This window comes from Solea solea, chromosome 6 (assembly GCF_958295425.1).
Source record: "Solea solea chromosome 6, fSolSol10.1, whole genome shotgun sequence".
Taxonomy (NCBI): domain Eukaryota; kingdom Metazoa; phylum Chordata; class Actinopteri; order Pleuronectiformes; family Soleidae; genus Solea; species Solea solea.
In genome coordinates, this window is record NC_081139.1 from 1,814,026 (window position 1) to 1,827,938 (window position 13,913).

Below are 13,913 nucleotides of genomic sequence, written 5' to 3' on the forward strand. Positions count from 1 at the left end.
TTAAATCACGACTAAAAACGTGATATAAAATGAATCATAACTTTGACTTAACAACACCTGATGGAACAAAACCTGAACATGTGACCTATGAACACACACACACACACACACACACACACACAGGATGTCCATATAAGGAGTTGTGTAATAATCCCACGGTAAATTACCCTGAGTACACCGAGTAAGAAACAATTGAAACACACAAACATTAGAAGAAGAAAAAGAAACTGCTTTACCTTGTGGGAGAATCCACTCATGAGGACACTGTTCCTCGCCAGCTCACACATGTCACAGGAACTCAGTTTCCACACCTGAGTAGCGATGCTGTACTCCTCCATCAGAGGCTCCTGCACACACACGCACACACACACACACACACAGTGTGATCTTTGTGTGATCTCTCAGCTCAGAGCAGATACAATGATACAAACAGCCTTCAAAAGTGACCTTAGTGAAGTGGAACTGAAGTGGGTCGTCAGTGGACAGGGACACCATGAGGCCTCTGGACAGGTACTCTGGCAGTGGGTTACGATGGTAACTGAGGAACAGGCTGTTATTACTCAGCGGAGACATGGCGATGCCGATTTGAGCCAGGTAGTAAAGATACTGCAGCACTGGGGCCTGAGGGATATCAGAGAGAGAAAGGTAAACATATGGTCACAGCTGATATAACAAAGTGTTTGTTCAGCCTCGCAGCATCACGACAAAGTCATTATTTACCTGCCAGTGAATGAGGCAGCTGATCACCTGACAGTGTTCTCTCCTCTCTTTCATGTCCTCTTTTTTACCTCCTTTAATAACTATTGTTTGTGTCTCTACACACACATTCACACAGTCTCTAAAAAGCTGAAAAACTGTCACATTGCAGCATTTAAAAAAATGCAGGTGTTCACTTTTACTTGTTCATCCTTTTAAAATGTAAGTGTGTCAGCAATTGAATACATGACCTATACGTGTGTTTGTTTAAGTCTTTAAAAATGTATATATATATATATATATATATATATCGCAGACGACACGTTTGCACAAGCACACTTTGTGTTGCTGTAATTAGGCGACGGTTTGTGTTGGAAAAATTCCAATACCGGTTTCTGAAAGCTGAGAAGTTGCACGTCAAAGCCAACATGTGGTTCAGAATGCCTGAAAACTCAGAGAGTGGGAAGAACACCTGTAGATGTTTTTTTTTTTTGCACATTGAGAGACAAAGACTCAAAATTTTTTGTTGTAAAATATGTTTTATGCTGTTCAAATTCTGATTTCTTCATTTTAAATCGTTAAACCTGTATTTTAACATGCAGTAAATTGTAAATCACTGCCAGATATTGGAAGTTTTTCTCAGAAAAATTGGTAACTTTGTTACAGGACAATCTCTCATCCTTTTATGGTTAAATAAAGCAAAAAAAAGGTTTTACAGTAGATAAAAATGTTATTAAAAGGCTACAACAGATACCATGTTGTATGTACTTTAAGGAAAGAGAGCACATGCTTCATGTTTTGAAACTAATACTAAAAACTACGGTTATTTTCAGACGACACTCGACACGATTGAAGACTCGGTTCATGCAGGGTTTTTTATTTAGTTTTATGTGAATATACTACACATATACGCTTTCTTCCGAATATCGTTCTAAACGTGCGCATGTTTTGGTCGTGTTATACCCACAATGCCCTGCGTTTGGTTCACTTGAAGCGGAGCGAGACCTATGTTTGTTTCTTTGGTGTTCGATGGCGCGTTCAGATGAACTAGGGTTTGAGGGAGAGGGAGTCGGTGTGAATGCACTCTGAGAAAAAGGAACATTCTTTCTGGTATGCAAAGGCCACCATAGTTTCCTCACACTTCGGAACACTGGCCCTTTAAGACATTCCCACTCGTCTTGTCCTGACCTTTCTGAGCAGCAGCCCGTGGGAGATGTTCTCTGACAGCATGAACCCTGACACCAGGTGGTGGATAGGCCCCGCCTCCCCACAGTGAGGTCGCAGGACAAATGTGTTCAAGCCTCGGCGCCTAGAAAAAAAAAAGAAGCCATATTTAGTTTAGTGTTTTCACTCTGAACGGTGGTGCCTTTAAAATAAAGGATGTGAGTAGAGCGTCTACCTGCGCAGGTGGTTAAGCACAGTCATGTTGGCATAGGTATAGTAGAGGTAGTAGGAGTAGGGCGGGTTGTCCTCTTCTGTCCATTTGTCTGGCAGTGGACTGTCCAGGTTAAAAATATGCTGCTCAGGTTTGGACTCGTCGTCGACGCTGTCAAAGCCGGACACCTAATCTCACACACACACACACACACACACACACACACAGGTGATGTGACTGTGACTCAGCAGCACAGCTTTCAGATTGTGTCCAGTGAAGTAACACTCACATGTTCCAGGAAGAGATGCAGCTCTGGATGACTACGTGGGTTGATCGTGGCTTCAAACAGAGGCAAGAAGATGTTCTCCAACATCTCCTGGAAATTGGCCAGATGCTTCTTTGTGTGGTACACGTCACTGGAGAGGTGGTGATTGAATAATGACACGATTGTTATTTATTTATTTTGTTTACAACGTAGAAGCTGCACATTTCAGACCACTCCTGCACTCGTTCCACTTTTCAGCCCCGATGTTTTTAGACAAAAAAGAGCATGAATTCAGAGATTAAAGTCAGAATTGTGATATTAAAAAAAAAAAGTCAGAATTGTGAGATTAAAGAAAAAGTAGGAATTCAGAGATTAAATCAGAATTGTGAGATTAAAGAAAAAAGTAGGAATTCAGAGATTAAAGTCAGAATTGTGAGATTAAAGAAAAATAATTCAGAGATTAAAGTCAGAATTGTGAGATTAAAGAAAAAGTAGGAATTCAGAGATTAAAGTCAGAATTGTGAGATTAAAGAAAAAGTAGGAATTCAGAGATTAAAGTCAGAATTGTGATATTAAAGAAAAAAGTCAGAATTGTGAGATTAAAGAAAAAGTAGGAATTCAGAGATTAAATCAGAATTGTGATATTAAAGAAAAAAGTCAGAATTGTGAGATTAAAGAAAAAGTAGGAATTCAGAGATTAAAATCAGAATTGTGAGATTAAAGAAAAAAGTAGAATTCAGAGATTAAAATCAGAATTCTATATTAAAGAAAAAGTAGGAATTCAGAGATTAAAGTCAGAATTGAGATATTAAAGAAAAAAGCAGGAATTCAGAGATTAAAGTCAGAATTGTAGATTAAAGAAAAAGTAGGAATTCAGAGATTAAAATCAGAATTGTGATATTAAAGAAAAAAGTCAGAATTGTGAGATTAAAGAAAAAGTAGGTAAGTAGATTGTCTGATTCTGAAGAAGAAGCTGTGGCTTCACTTACAACAGACGTGGCACCTGGATAAGCCAGCGCACGTTGTTAGAGTAGACGCGGTGTTTGACGGCCCACTGAGCCAACTTGTCCCACTCGTCCCTGGAGCGACCGTAGATGGACAGGCGTAGTTCTGAGTTCTGGTACTTGCTCTCTTCCAAGTCAAACATGACTTCCTGGACAGATGAAAGCAGGAGACGCAGGTTGATTCGTTTGTTATTTGGATTTATAAAAACAAACAAACAGATAAATACGATGTTTTCACACCTTGATTATTTGTGCAAAGTATTTTCCTTCAATGTGGTTGTTGGTCTTGATGAAAATCTCTCTGATGATGGATTCGCCGATGGGGTTGTATTTGGCGTTGAACTTGTCAAAGCGATGGAACGTGTTGCGGTCCTGAAAGGAGAGAGGAAGTAGAATCAAACACAGAGTTTCTTGAACTGTTCCAGTTTCTCTGCTGCTCCCGTTTCTCACCGCGTGCACGTCGAGAGTGTCGACGCTCAGGTCGAAGGCCGTCAGGTTCATCGTCTCAAACACGTCCTTGAGGGTCTGACCACGGCCGTGCTCGATGTGAACAATCTCCTCGGGGTATTTCTTCATGGCTTTCTTGATGAATCTCAGCAGGTGCTTCTGGTTCATGGAGGACGATGCATGTATGTGTGTGTCCACCTGGAGCCGGCACAGAGCAGCGAGAGACCGCTCAGTTTAGTATAGTGTTTTCTGTAGAGGACTTTTCTGAGAATTGCAGGAAATGGCCGCGTGTCTATGCTGAATCAAGATTACCCCACTCCTTGAACGATCATAAAACAGTACATATAAAGGTGAATGTAATCTTCCAAATTATGGATTATGTGACGTTAAAGCCGACCTCAAACTAAAGAACTGAGACCATTAACTCCCCAGGAAAACTTTTACTGACATTATAACTTGGCTTATTTTCCCATGGTGGCCATTCAATAAATTCACTTCTGGAACTGGAGAATGATTTATACACAATGAGCTTTCATTTTTGTAGTCAAACAGTTTTGGGGACAAGCTTAAATGTCCTCAATAGGGCCTACATAAAGATAGGTTTGAATCAGAGGTGTTAAACTGGTGGCCTGCAGGCCCCATGTAGCCCCCCAATCGGTGACATGCGGCCCACCATGTAATATCATGTCATAATTAAAAAAACATCACTTTCTTTTAAACACGGCGAGTGTGGCTGAGGCACAGCTGCCAACTAGGTGATAGAATATCGACAGAATACGATATTAAATATATTTGCTAGCCATGTTTTTATATCATTCGGTCGTAATGATCCCATTATTAAATGTATTACGTTCAACATTAAATTTCATATATATAAGCTTGTTAGGCGTTTTGTTTATAGTATATTAAAGGTCATTTTAAATGTATTTCTGTTCTTTATATTTATGGATTTATTTTACATCATAAATATGTTTTTATAGTGAAGTATAGAACTTTTACCTTTTCTGTCAAATTCTGTCAAATATCATCATGAATATCTTCATTGCAATATCATGATGGAACATTGTGACACACAATGAGGGTTGTATTTTTGCACTTGTGTAGTTAGCGCTCACCTTTCGTATATTGTAGAAGTCTCTGTGAGGAACCTTCTTCTGAGCTGCCAGCTCCTTCATCTCGTTCAGAAGGATGTGCATCTGGAACTTGGAGCTCAGGTACTGAAGGCGGCGGTAGCAGAAAGACTTCCTGTGAACAGAGGAAACACAGACAATTGTTTGTTTTATAATAATAATAATAATAATAATGAATAATGCACACAAGCTAAACACCCAGTGACGTCTGAAGATAAATGCTGTCGTACAAACACTCACACAGGCCCGTTAATAATGAGCGACATCATAACATTCATGTCTGCGATGTACTCCTTCAGGTCCGGATATGGCAAGTCCAGTTCTGCGCCCCTGAGAAAGAAGACACTTCAAAGTTTAACAAGCAGATCCACCTTTTTTTGTTTTTGTTATGACTGTATCATTCCACAACAACACAAACTCGCACTTGTCCATATTGTTATTGTTGGTGTAGACATGGACCAAGCCGTTCACCATCTGGCATCCGTATCCCGTGTCTGCCGGCATGTTGGAGGGGTCCTGGTTGTCGTAGGGGTGAGTATGACAAACAGGTGGATGGACTGGGGCATCTGGGGAAACATAATCATAGGAGGAAAGAAAATATTAACAACAACACAGAAGCTGCAGAGGCCGAAGTGACAAACTCTCCTGTGTTTTAATCTTTGTTCATTTAAAAAACATTTAAAAAACAAGTACGAGCGTTACTCATTCCCTGAACTGTTCAGTGTTCAGTGCTAATTTACCGTGGGAAGAATACACAACTCCTTATATGGACATCCTGGGACTGTGTGTGTGTGTGTGTGTGTGTGTGTGTGTGTGTGTGTGTGTGTGTTCATAGGTCACATATTCAGGCTTCTTATGTGTTGTTGAGTCAAAGTTATGATTCATTTTATGTCACATTTTTAGTCGCGATATAAAGTAGCAATAATTGTGCAGAAGTCACAAAATTAGACCGTTTTCTCTTTTTTTTTGTTCATAAAAACGAGCCAAGTGAACTTTGACCTGTGACGTATTTCAAAAATTTCACAAATTCAATCCTATTTTAAACATTTTGAGTACATTTTTGCTCAGGTGTGTTTACGTATATAGTTGGTGAAAAAGAAACTTTTCTTTTTTTTCATCATATTGCCTAAGTTGTGCTGAAAAAAAAGGATATAAGACACTCTATACCTGAGGTGTGTTATTCCCTGCACTGTTCAGTGTTAATGTTTCTGTTTTTAGTGTTAAAACAAGTTCTTCAGTTACAAAACAAGATTTGATTATGACAAATTTATGACAGAAAGAATAAAGCTGGTTACATCTGTATCTACACGTAACAGACTTAGAGAAACACAATCCAAAATACTCCATAGACTACATATCACCCCTGTTGTTTAACACATAAATGGATAGATCCTTCTCTCCTCTCTGTTTTAACCCTCAGAATCACTATGTTTAAACACACAGGATATACAGAGGCTGTTAGAATGTGCAATATAGAGTGTCTGATATCCTTTATGTCAGCACAACCGAGGCAATCTGATGAAAGAATTCTTTAATTTTCACTATATAAACACACCTGACTGAAAAAAGTACTCAAAATGTTTAAAATCTGATTTAATTAGTGTGAAATTTGGAAATACATCACAGTACAAAGAAAAATAAAGTTCTATTTTGTGACTTCTGCACAATTATTGCTATCTATTGCTATCAAAAATCTGATATAAAATGAATCGTAACTTTGTAATACGTTCAACAACACATAAGAAGACGAAAAGAAAACACACTTTTTAAAGCCTGATTATGTGACCTATAAACACACACACCCAGGATGTCCTTATAAGGAGTTGTGTATTAGTAAGCACTAATGCTTAATGTCTTAGGGGCAAATACATCCAACATGCGTGTGTGCCCTGTTTGATGATACATCTCCTTGTGTCAGACGTGTCACTTCCTTATCTCGTGTCCGCCAGCATACCTGCATCTACAGGAGTATCCGGTATATCGTCATAGACTCTCAGATCCAGAGGCTTCATCCCGAGCTCCTGCAGGGCACGAGACGTGGTCTTACAGAAGTTCTGCATGGATCGGTTGATGTACTTCTCCCGGATGAACAGCGCCTTCACCACACACTTGGCAGCATCTAACAGGTCAATGAAGGGAACCTGGAGAGATATCAACACACGGTTACATAACAGAGTAAAGCAAAGGGGGATTTAGCTTTTAGTTTTCTAGGGACAATCGATTCCACAAAACGCTCCTCACCCCACACTTCTCCTCGCCGGATATGGAGACCCGCTGGTACTCTCGCTCCAGTGGCAACGCTCTCTCCCTGAAGCCATCATCGACAGTATCCAAACACATGTCCTTCATTAACCTGGACAGATCCAGGCAGAGGAAAGTAGAATTTTAAACCACGAGAGACAAGAGGACAAGAGGGACAAAGACATAGAGAGACATAGGAAACAGATGAGGGAGAATGCAAGTGTTCCAAAAGACCTCAGAGGTGTCCGAGTTTCTGGACGGTCAGAAGAAAACCGTGTAGTGGACTAAAGTGACCACATTTTAGTTCTCCAAGAGAAAAAGATTGTCTGTGAGAGTCTGTTTTACTGACTGTTTTACTGAAAATCAACACAATCAGAAAACAATAGACATTTGAACATTTAAATAAAGCCACCAGCAGGGGGAGATTTTGTTTATCTCCATATTGCTGATAACCCCTGTCAGTGGTTCTGGAGAAAAGTAAAGAGGTCTGAAACTCTGTAGACGAGACACTTTTAAATGACACATGTCAATAAAAGAAAAATAAAAACAATAAAGTGACTGCAGGTAATTATCATACATGATTCAGAGCTCACTCACTCTAGGTCTGCCGTGCTGTCGATTTTCATGAAGTCCTGTTTGGCACGGACCAAGATCTCGGGTTCAAGCCTTGGTGTGATTTACAGCAGCAGCAGCAGCAGCAGCAACAGCAGCAGCAGCAGCAGTAGTGGCGGCAGCAGCAGCAGCAACAGCAGCAGCACAGGGTTGTGCAGGTGAGACAGGGGACAGATGGACATTAGAGGCAGCGAGAGGAAATAACACACAAACAGAGAAACACCAAATATAGAAACCACACTCGAATAAGCACCATCTCTCTCACACACACACACACACACACACACACACACAGTGTGCCGGACCAGTAAAATAAAAGCATATTAACCTATGAACAACAAGAATTACTCATTTTTTTCCCTTTGTTTTACATTTAATGAAGTCTCTTTTTACGAAACATGACATTTCTTGAGAAAAGCAAGTGCAATTTCAACATTATGCCTAAATTTATCATTTGCACGTCACACTGGATCTATAAAGGCACAAACATTTAGTCACAGGTATCTGTAAGTGAAAAATATAGTATTCTTAACACATTTAAATTGGTTTTTAATAATAAATATTATCCTGCGGGCCAATGTTATTAGTGACTTAATTTGAGGTTTGTTTAATAATTAAGACTTATTTTGCATCATAAATGTGTTTTTACTGTGAACTACACACCATTCAGTATCAAAACAAACACTTTTACTTTGAAATTATGTGAAATATCATGATGAATATCTGTTGTGTTATTATTTTAAGCTAATGAACAGTTGTTGTCTTCCCCACTTTTTTTTTCTACATCTACCTCTTGACCAGACTAGACACTCATTGGACCCCAGGTCATTTGAGTTTGAATCAAACACACACACACACACACACACACATGTCCGAGCTGATAAAGGTGATTGACACAAAAAAGATAAATATCAGTTAGTTGTGGCAAATCACAAGTCAAAAGGCTACAAGTCACAGATCCACACAAACAGCTCAGTGGCGTCGACGACATTGACCCTGGAGATCCAGTCTGAACCAGGGGTGAGGAAGAAATCGCTGATTGATGGACGATTCCGAAACCGATTCACAAATGAAATTTAAATGTTAAATAACGTAAAACACAGTGACCGAATGGTGAGGCACCTAAGGATTCCCTGCTCATTAAAGTGTGAAGACTGTACACCAGGGCAAGTGTCAGCTGCTAGTTAGCCCAGTTAGCTCAACATTAACGTTAGTTAGCTCGCCAACAACCTGGCATGTTGGTTAGAAGCTGATAAGCACGTGTGTGCATAGATTTGAGAGCACGGGTCATTTCACTGGGATTGTGTGTGTGCGAGTCCTCACTTAATGTCCTGGCTAATTTGCCTCTCCAGACGGTGGCGCCGCTCCTCCAGCTTTTCGATGGGACTGTCCTCGGGGAACTCGTAGGGAGCGCTCCTCATCTCACTCTCAGTCATGCTGCGAGTGAACAGCTCCTGGTGTTAATGTAAAACATACATTAGAACAACACTGGTGTCATAAACATAGGGAACAGGGTCACTGCGTACGTACATGAAGACGCACAGGACACACTTTATAAAAATCATGGGTTTCTTCTGTAAACTTCACTAAACAGGAGGACAGGTGAATGAGGAGGACAGGTGAATGATGAGGACAAGTGAATGAAGAGGACAGGTGAATGATTAGGACAAGTGAATGAGGAGGACGGGTGAATGAAGAGGACAGGTGAATGAAGAGGACAGGTGAATGAGGAGGACAGGTGAATGAAGAGGCCAGGTGAATGAATGATGAGGACAGGTGAATGAAGAGGACAGGTGAATGATGAGGACAGGCGAATGATTAGGACAAGTAAATGAGGAGGACGGGTGAATGAGGAGGACGGGTGAATGAGGAGGACAGGTGAATGAAGAGGACAGGTGAATGAGGAGGACAGGTGAATGAATGATGAGGACAGGTGAATGAATGATGAGGACACATGAATGATGAGGACAGATGAATGATGAGGACAGGCGAATGATTAGGACAAGTGAATGAGGAGGACAGGTGAATGAAGAGGACAGATGAATAATGAGGACAGATGAATGAATGATGAGGACAGGTGAATGAATGATGAGGACAGGTGAATAATGAGGACAGATGAATGAATGAAGAGGACAGGTGAATGAGGAGGACAGGTGAATGAAGAGGACAGGTGAATGAATGATGAGGACAGGTGAATAATGAGGACAGATGAATGAATGAAGAGGACAGGTGAATGAGGAGGACAGGTGAATGATGAGGACAGGTGAATGAATGATGAGGACACATGAATGATGAGGACAGATGAATGATGAGGACAGGCGAATGATTAGGACAAGTGAATGAGGAGGACAGGTGAATGAGGAGGACAGGTGAATGAAGAGGACAGGTGAATGAAGAGGACAGGTGAATAATGAGGACAGATGAATGAATGATGAGGACAGGTGAATGAAGAGGACAGGTGAATGAATGATGAGGACAGATGAATGATGAGGACAGGTGAATAATGAGGACAGATGAATGAATGAAGAGGACAGGTGAATGAGGAGGACAGGTGAATGAAGAGGACAGGTGAATGAATGATGAGGACAGGTGAATAATGAGGACAGATGAATGAATGATGAGGACAGGTGAATGATGAGGACAGGCGAATGATTAGGACAAGTGAATGAGGAGGACGGGTGAATGAGCCTTTAATTAAAAACAATTCATGTGAGATTTGTGTCCCCTTAGTCTGAGTACATTTTAAACAAGATACTTTTTTACTTTAACTTGAGTACATTTTTAGACCAGTACTTTTACTTGTACTTGAGTAAAATGTTGTAGTGGTACTTTTATAGTAGTGGAATATTTCAGTACTCTTTCCACATCCTGTATTTAATTGTTAAAATATTGAAACGATATAAACACACGTCTGGTTTCAGCCTGTACCTCTGCAATCTCTTTGTACTTCTCCTCCATGGATGCTCGCAGGTCGGCTGGATGGTGCTTGACAGAATCGGGCGTCCCTGGCAGGGAACGCTGAGGCTTGAGAGGCTTGGGCCCAGATATTCCACACAGATCTGTAAGTAGACAGTGAGTTATGATACAGCAACGCTGCACTGGACTCTGCATGACATCAAAAATGAGAAATAACTAAAGCGACTGTCAGCCGTTTCATCTTTTTTTGGCTGACTCTCGTGGCCGTTGGTGTTTGCGTTTGTTCAGAGACGAGCAACTCTCTGTGGAGTTCTTCACCTAAGTAATGTGGGAGAGTGGAAGACTTTGTAGACTGTAGAATTACAGTCTGACCAGAGAACCATGTCCCTAAATAAAACACACTACTATCAGTAATAGCTCCTGGAATATAGAGCATTCATTTCACTTGCTGCAGTTTTAGTTATAGTCTCCACTTTCCACCATAAACATAAACACATGAATTATTTTTAGCCACTGCACATCACCATAGCAAAAGGCTGAAAAAAACAAGTTTCCACATATAGAGCTGCCAGGTGTCGTTCACAAAAACAACTGAAGCACTTTAGAGACTTTCCTTCTTCACATGTTCACGTTCTTTTCTGCCAAATATTTACACAATCCTCATGTTTTTAGTAAGCTCCCATGTGGTCAGTGGTTGGTGGTTTACGTCGCCACGTCTGGAGCCACACAATGTAATTATAGATTCTAGTTTTAACTTAACTTTATTATGACCACATAGTAAACACCATAGCTAAAAAAAAAACAAAAAAAACAATCAAAAATAAATAAATGAAGGTAATTCAATCATGGTAAATCATGGTGTCTGTGGGAAAGTGAAATGTAAAAAAATGTCTATCACAAAGCAAAACGATTCAGTTTCATAAAACTATTTATATGAGATATGGAGCAAAGAAAGCAGAAAATGTTTAAATTTAAGAAGCTGAAAATTCAGACATCTTGTTTTAATTTTCATTTTAAAAAGTGTTGGACTGATTTATTGATTATCAAAGTTAGTTGGTGATCAATTTAGCAAATGTGTTTGTGTTAGAAAGAAACATGTTCTTAAATAAGTGTCTGTGTACGTCCAGGTGTTTTTTTTTTTTTTGTCCTTGCTAAAATAAAGAAAATAAACACTGACAGTTTACCAGCTGACTTATTACAGATTATTTTATAGACGACACCAAACACAGTGAGGTAAAAGTAAAACAAAGCCAAACAAGCAAAGCCCGATGGCAAACATCGGCAAACATCGGCTCCAAAATCTTCTGCACAATAAGCCGGATTAAGTTAGGACAGCTGTACCGACAGATACTGTGTCACTTCACACACGTACACGTGAACACATGAACACATGAACACATCTGAGGGTGACACAGAGGGGATCTTTCCCCACTCAGACCTGCTGGAAACAGGTGACACCAGTTCCACTCTGGACTAAAAACCAAAAAAAGAAGACATCTGACGTCTAAAACAGACAAACAACACAGAGGAAACAAACGTTCAAACATGTTTTAAAAGGATTAAAGTTTGACAATCTCTTGACATGTTACAGCAAAGATAGAGTCAGGCTCTCACATGGTTCACAAACAAATAAGTTAAACAGACACACTGGTCCCCAGTATAGCGCCCATGTAATCCCTGAGTATTTCCAACCACAGATGACTCCTAATCCATTTCCCTCTGTGACATCACAGTAGTGTGCTGCACAAACATAGAGATGAACTAAGACTGTAAAAGACGGACAGTTCTCTTTGTGGAATCAAATATCAAAACAACAACACAACACAAGTAGCAAGTGAAAGTCCTAAATGCATGTTAATGTTTAGGTTAACTTGGGTATTATCACTGAAGGGAAAACTCACTCTTGTAATAGACCGTCTTCACAATGTTCGATAAATAGTTTGAACAACAATAAAGAATGAATGTTACGAGTAACAGCCGCGTGTTTTCAGAAGGGGATCGAGATCAAGTCCGAGCACGGGAAACACTTTGGTCAAAGTTAAGTCTGTGCAAACAGAAGAGAGAGAGAGAGAGAGAGAGAGAGACAGAGAGCGAGAGAGAGAGAGAGAGAGTTTGTCAATCAGTACAGGACTGAAAGCCTTATCTTCCTCTTTGTTACAAAGTTTCACTGTGCACTGTCCTTTCTCACTCATTAAAAAAAAACACTGGCACACAGACAACCTTGAGTCCAAAATCTTCATCTTCAGAGCTTTAAACTCGTTCAGGGTTACTTTAAGTTTTGATGTCGGAGATTAGGCTGTGGATTATTTCAAGTATGCAGGCGCTGACAAACCTAAGAGCTCAAATTAAAGGAACAACAAATAACTAAGAATATGACTTCCATGTTTCCATTTTAAAAGAGCAGAGAAGTGAGGAGGAGTTTGGTTTTATAGATTAAACACACACACACACACACAGAGATAAGTGATCTGGTATCTGTGGAGCTTCCTCTGCTGTGTGCTCCACAAAGATCAATACAATGTTTCCGTCTCTGTCCTTCAGGCCAAACGTGGATTTGTGCCGACACTGCACTTCTACTCACTCTTCAATAAAACCACAAAACACTTTCACACCACGTCCATCAAATTATTCAATAACCAAATCAATTGGGACTGAAAGAGATTGAAGCCTCTCAAGGATGTGGATTTACTGTACAATCATTTACCACGCAGCATGAACACAATCAGATTAGATATTAAAGAAAATATAGCAAAAAGACATTTTGTTAAAACCCAGATTAAAACATTGAAAGAAAGAAAAATAAAACCCTGCATGATTTCTGACTTTAATCTCGGAATTATTTTTCTTTAATCTCAGAATTTCTTTTTTCCTAAGAATTCTGACTTTTTCTTTAATCTCAGAATTCTAACTTTTTCTTTAATCTCAGAATTTCTTTTATCTCAGAATTCTGACTTTAATCTCAGAATTTATTTTTTCTCAGAATTCTGACTTTAACGTCAGAAATTCTGACTATAATCTCAGAATCCATGCTGTTTTATTTATTCATTCATTTATTATGTAATTATTTTTTTACATACATTCCGTATGAAACACAAATTCAAATCAAGTATAACTATTGTGCTGAATCTGTTGAAGCAAACTTATCAAGACGTCCCAGTTGCTCGACTAAGAATAGAAATCTTTTCCCTCACCCTGGAAGTAAAAATGTGCAGGAAGAGTGTGAACTA

The 13,913-nt window shown here is 39.7% G+C and overlaps 1 protein-coding gene across 5 annotated transcripts in view; it reads right to left on the bottom strand.

The window, feature by feature from the left end:
* LOC131460719 (AMP deaminase 2-like) overlaps positions 1-13,913 on the bottom strand; it is a 36,652-nt gene that overhangs the window by 4,376 nt on the left and 18,363 nt on the right. For 4 of the 5 annotated variants that reach the window (XM_058631457.1, XM_058631456.1, XM_058631454.1 and 1 more), the window contains exons 2-17: positions 10,699-10,829; positions 9,094-9,224; positions 7,756-7,824; positions 7,159-7,270; positions 6,872-7,058; positions 5,342-5,483; positions 5,158-5,247; positions 4,903-5,032; positions 3,791-3,985; positions 3,581-3,712; positions 3,326-3,489; positions 2,361-2,487; positions 2,096-2,259; positions 1,885-2,005; positions 448-621; positions 237-347 (exon numbers count right to left, since the gene is read on the bottom strand). In XM_058631457.1, coding sequence (XP_058487440.1) covers positions 237-347; positions 448-621; positions 1,885-2,005; positions 2,096-2,259; positions 2,361-2,487; positions 3,326-3,489; positions 3,581-3,712; positions 3,791-3,985; positions 4,903-5,032; positions 5,158-5,247; positions 5,342-5,483; positions 6,872-7,058; positions 7,159-7,270; positions 7,756-7,824; positions 9,094-9,224; positions 10,699-10,829 — 2,180 coding nt within the window. The remainder of the gene's footprint in view (positions 1-236; positions 348-447; positions 622-1,884; positions 2,006-2,095; positions 2,260-2,360; positions 2,488-3,325; positions 3,490-3,580; positions 3,713-3,790; positions 3,986-4,902; positions 5,033-5,157; positions 5,248-5,341; positions 5,484-6,871; positions 7,059-7,158; positions 7,271-7,755; positions 7,825-9,093; positions 9,225-10,698; positions 10,830-13,913) is intronic. The other variant, XM_058631455.1, reaches the window with a different exon arrangement.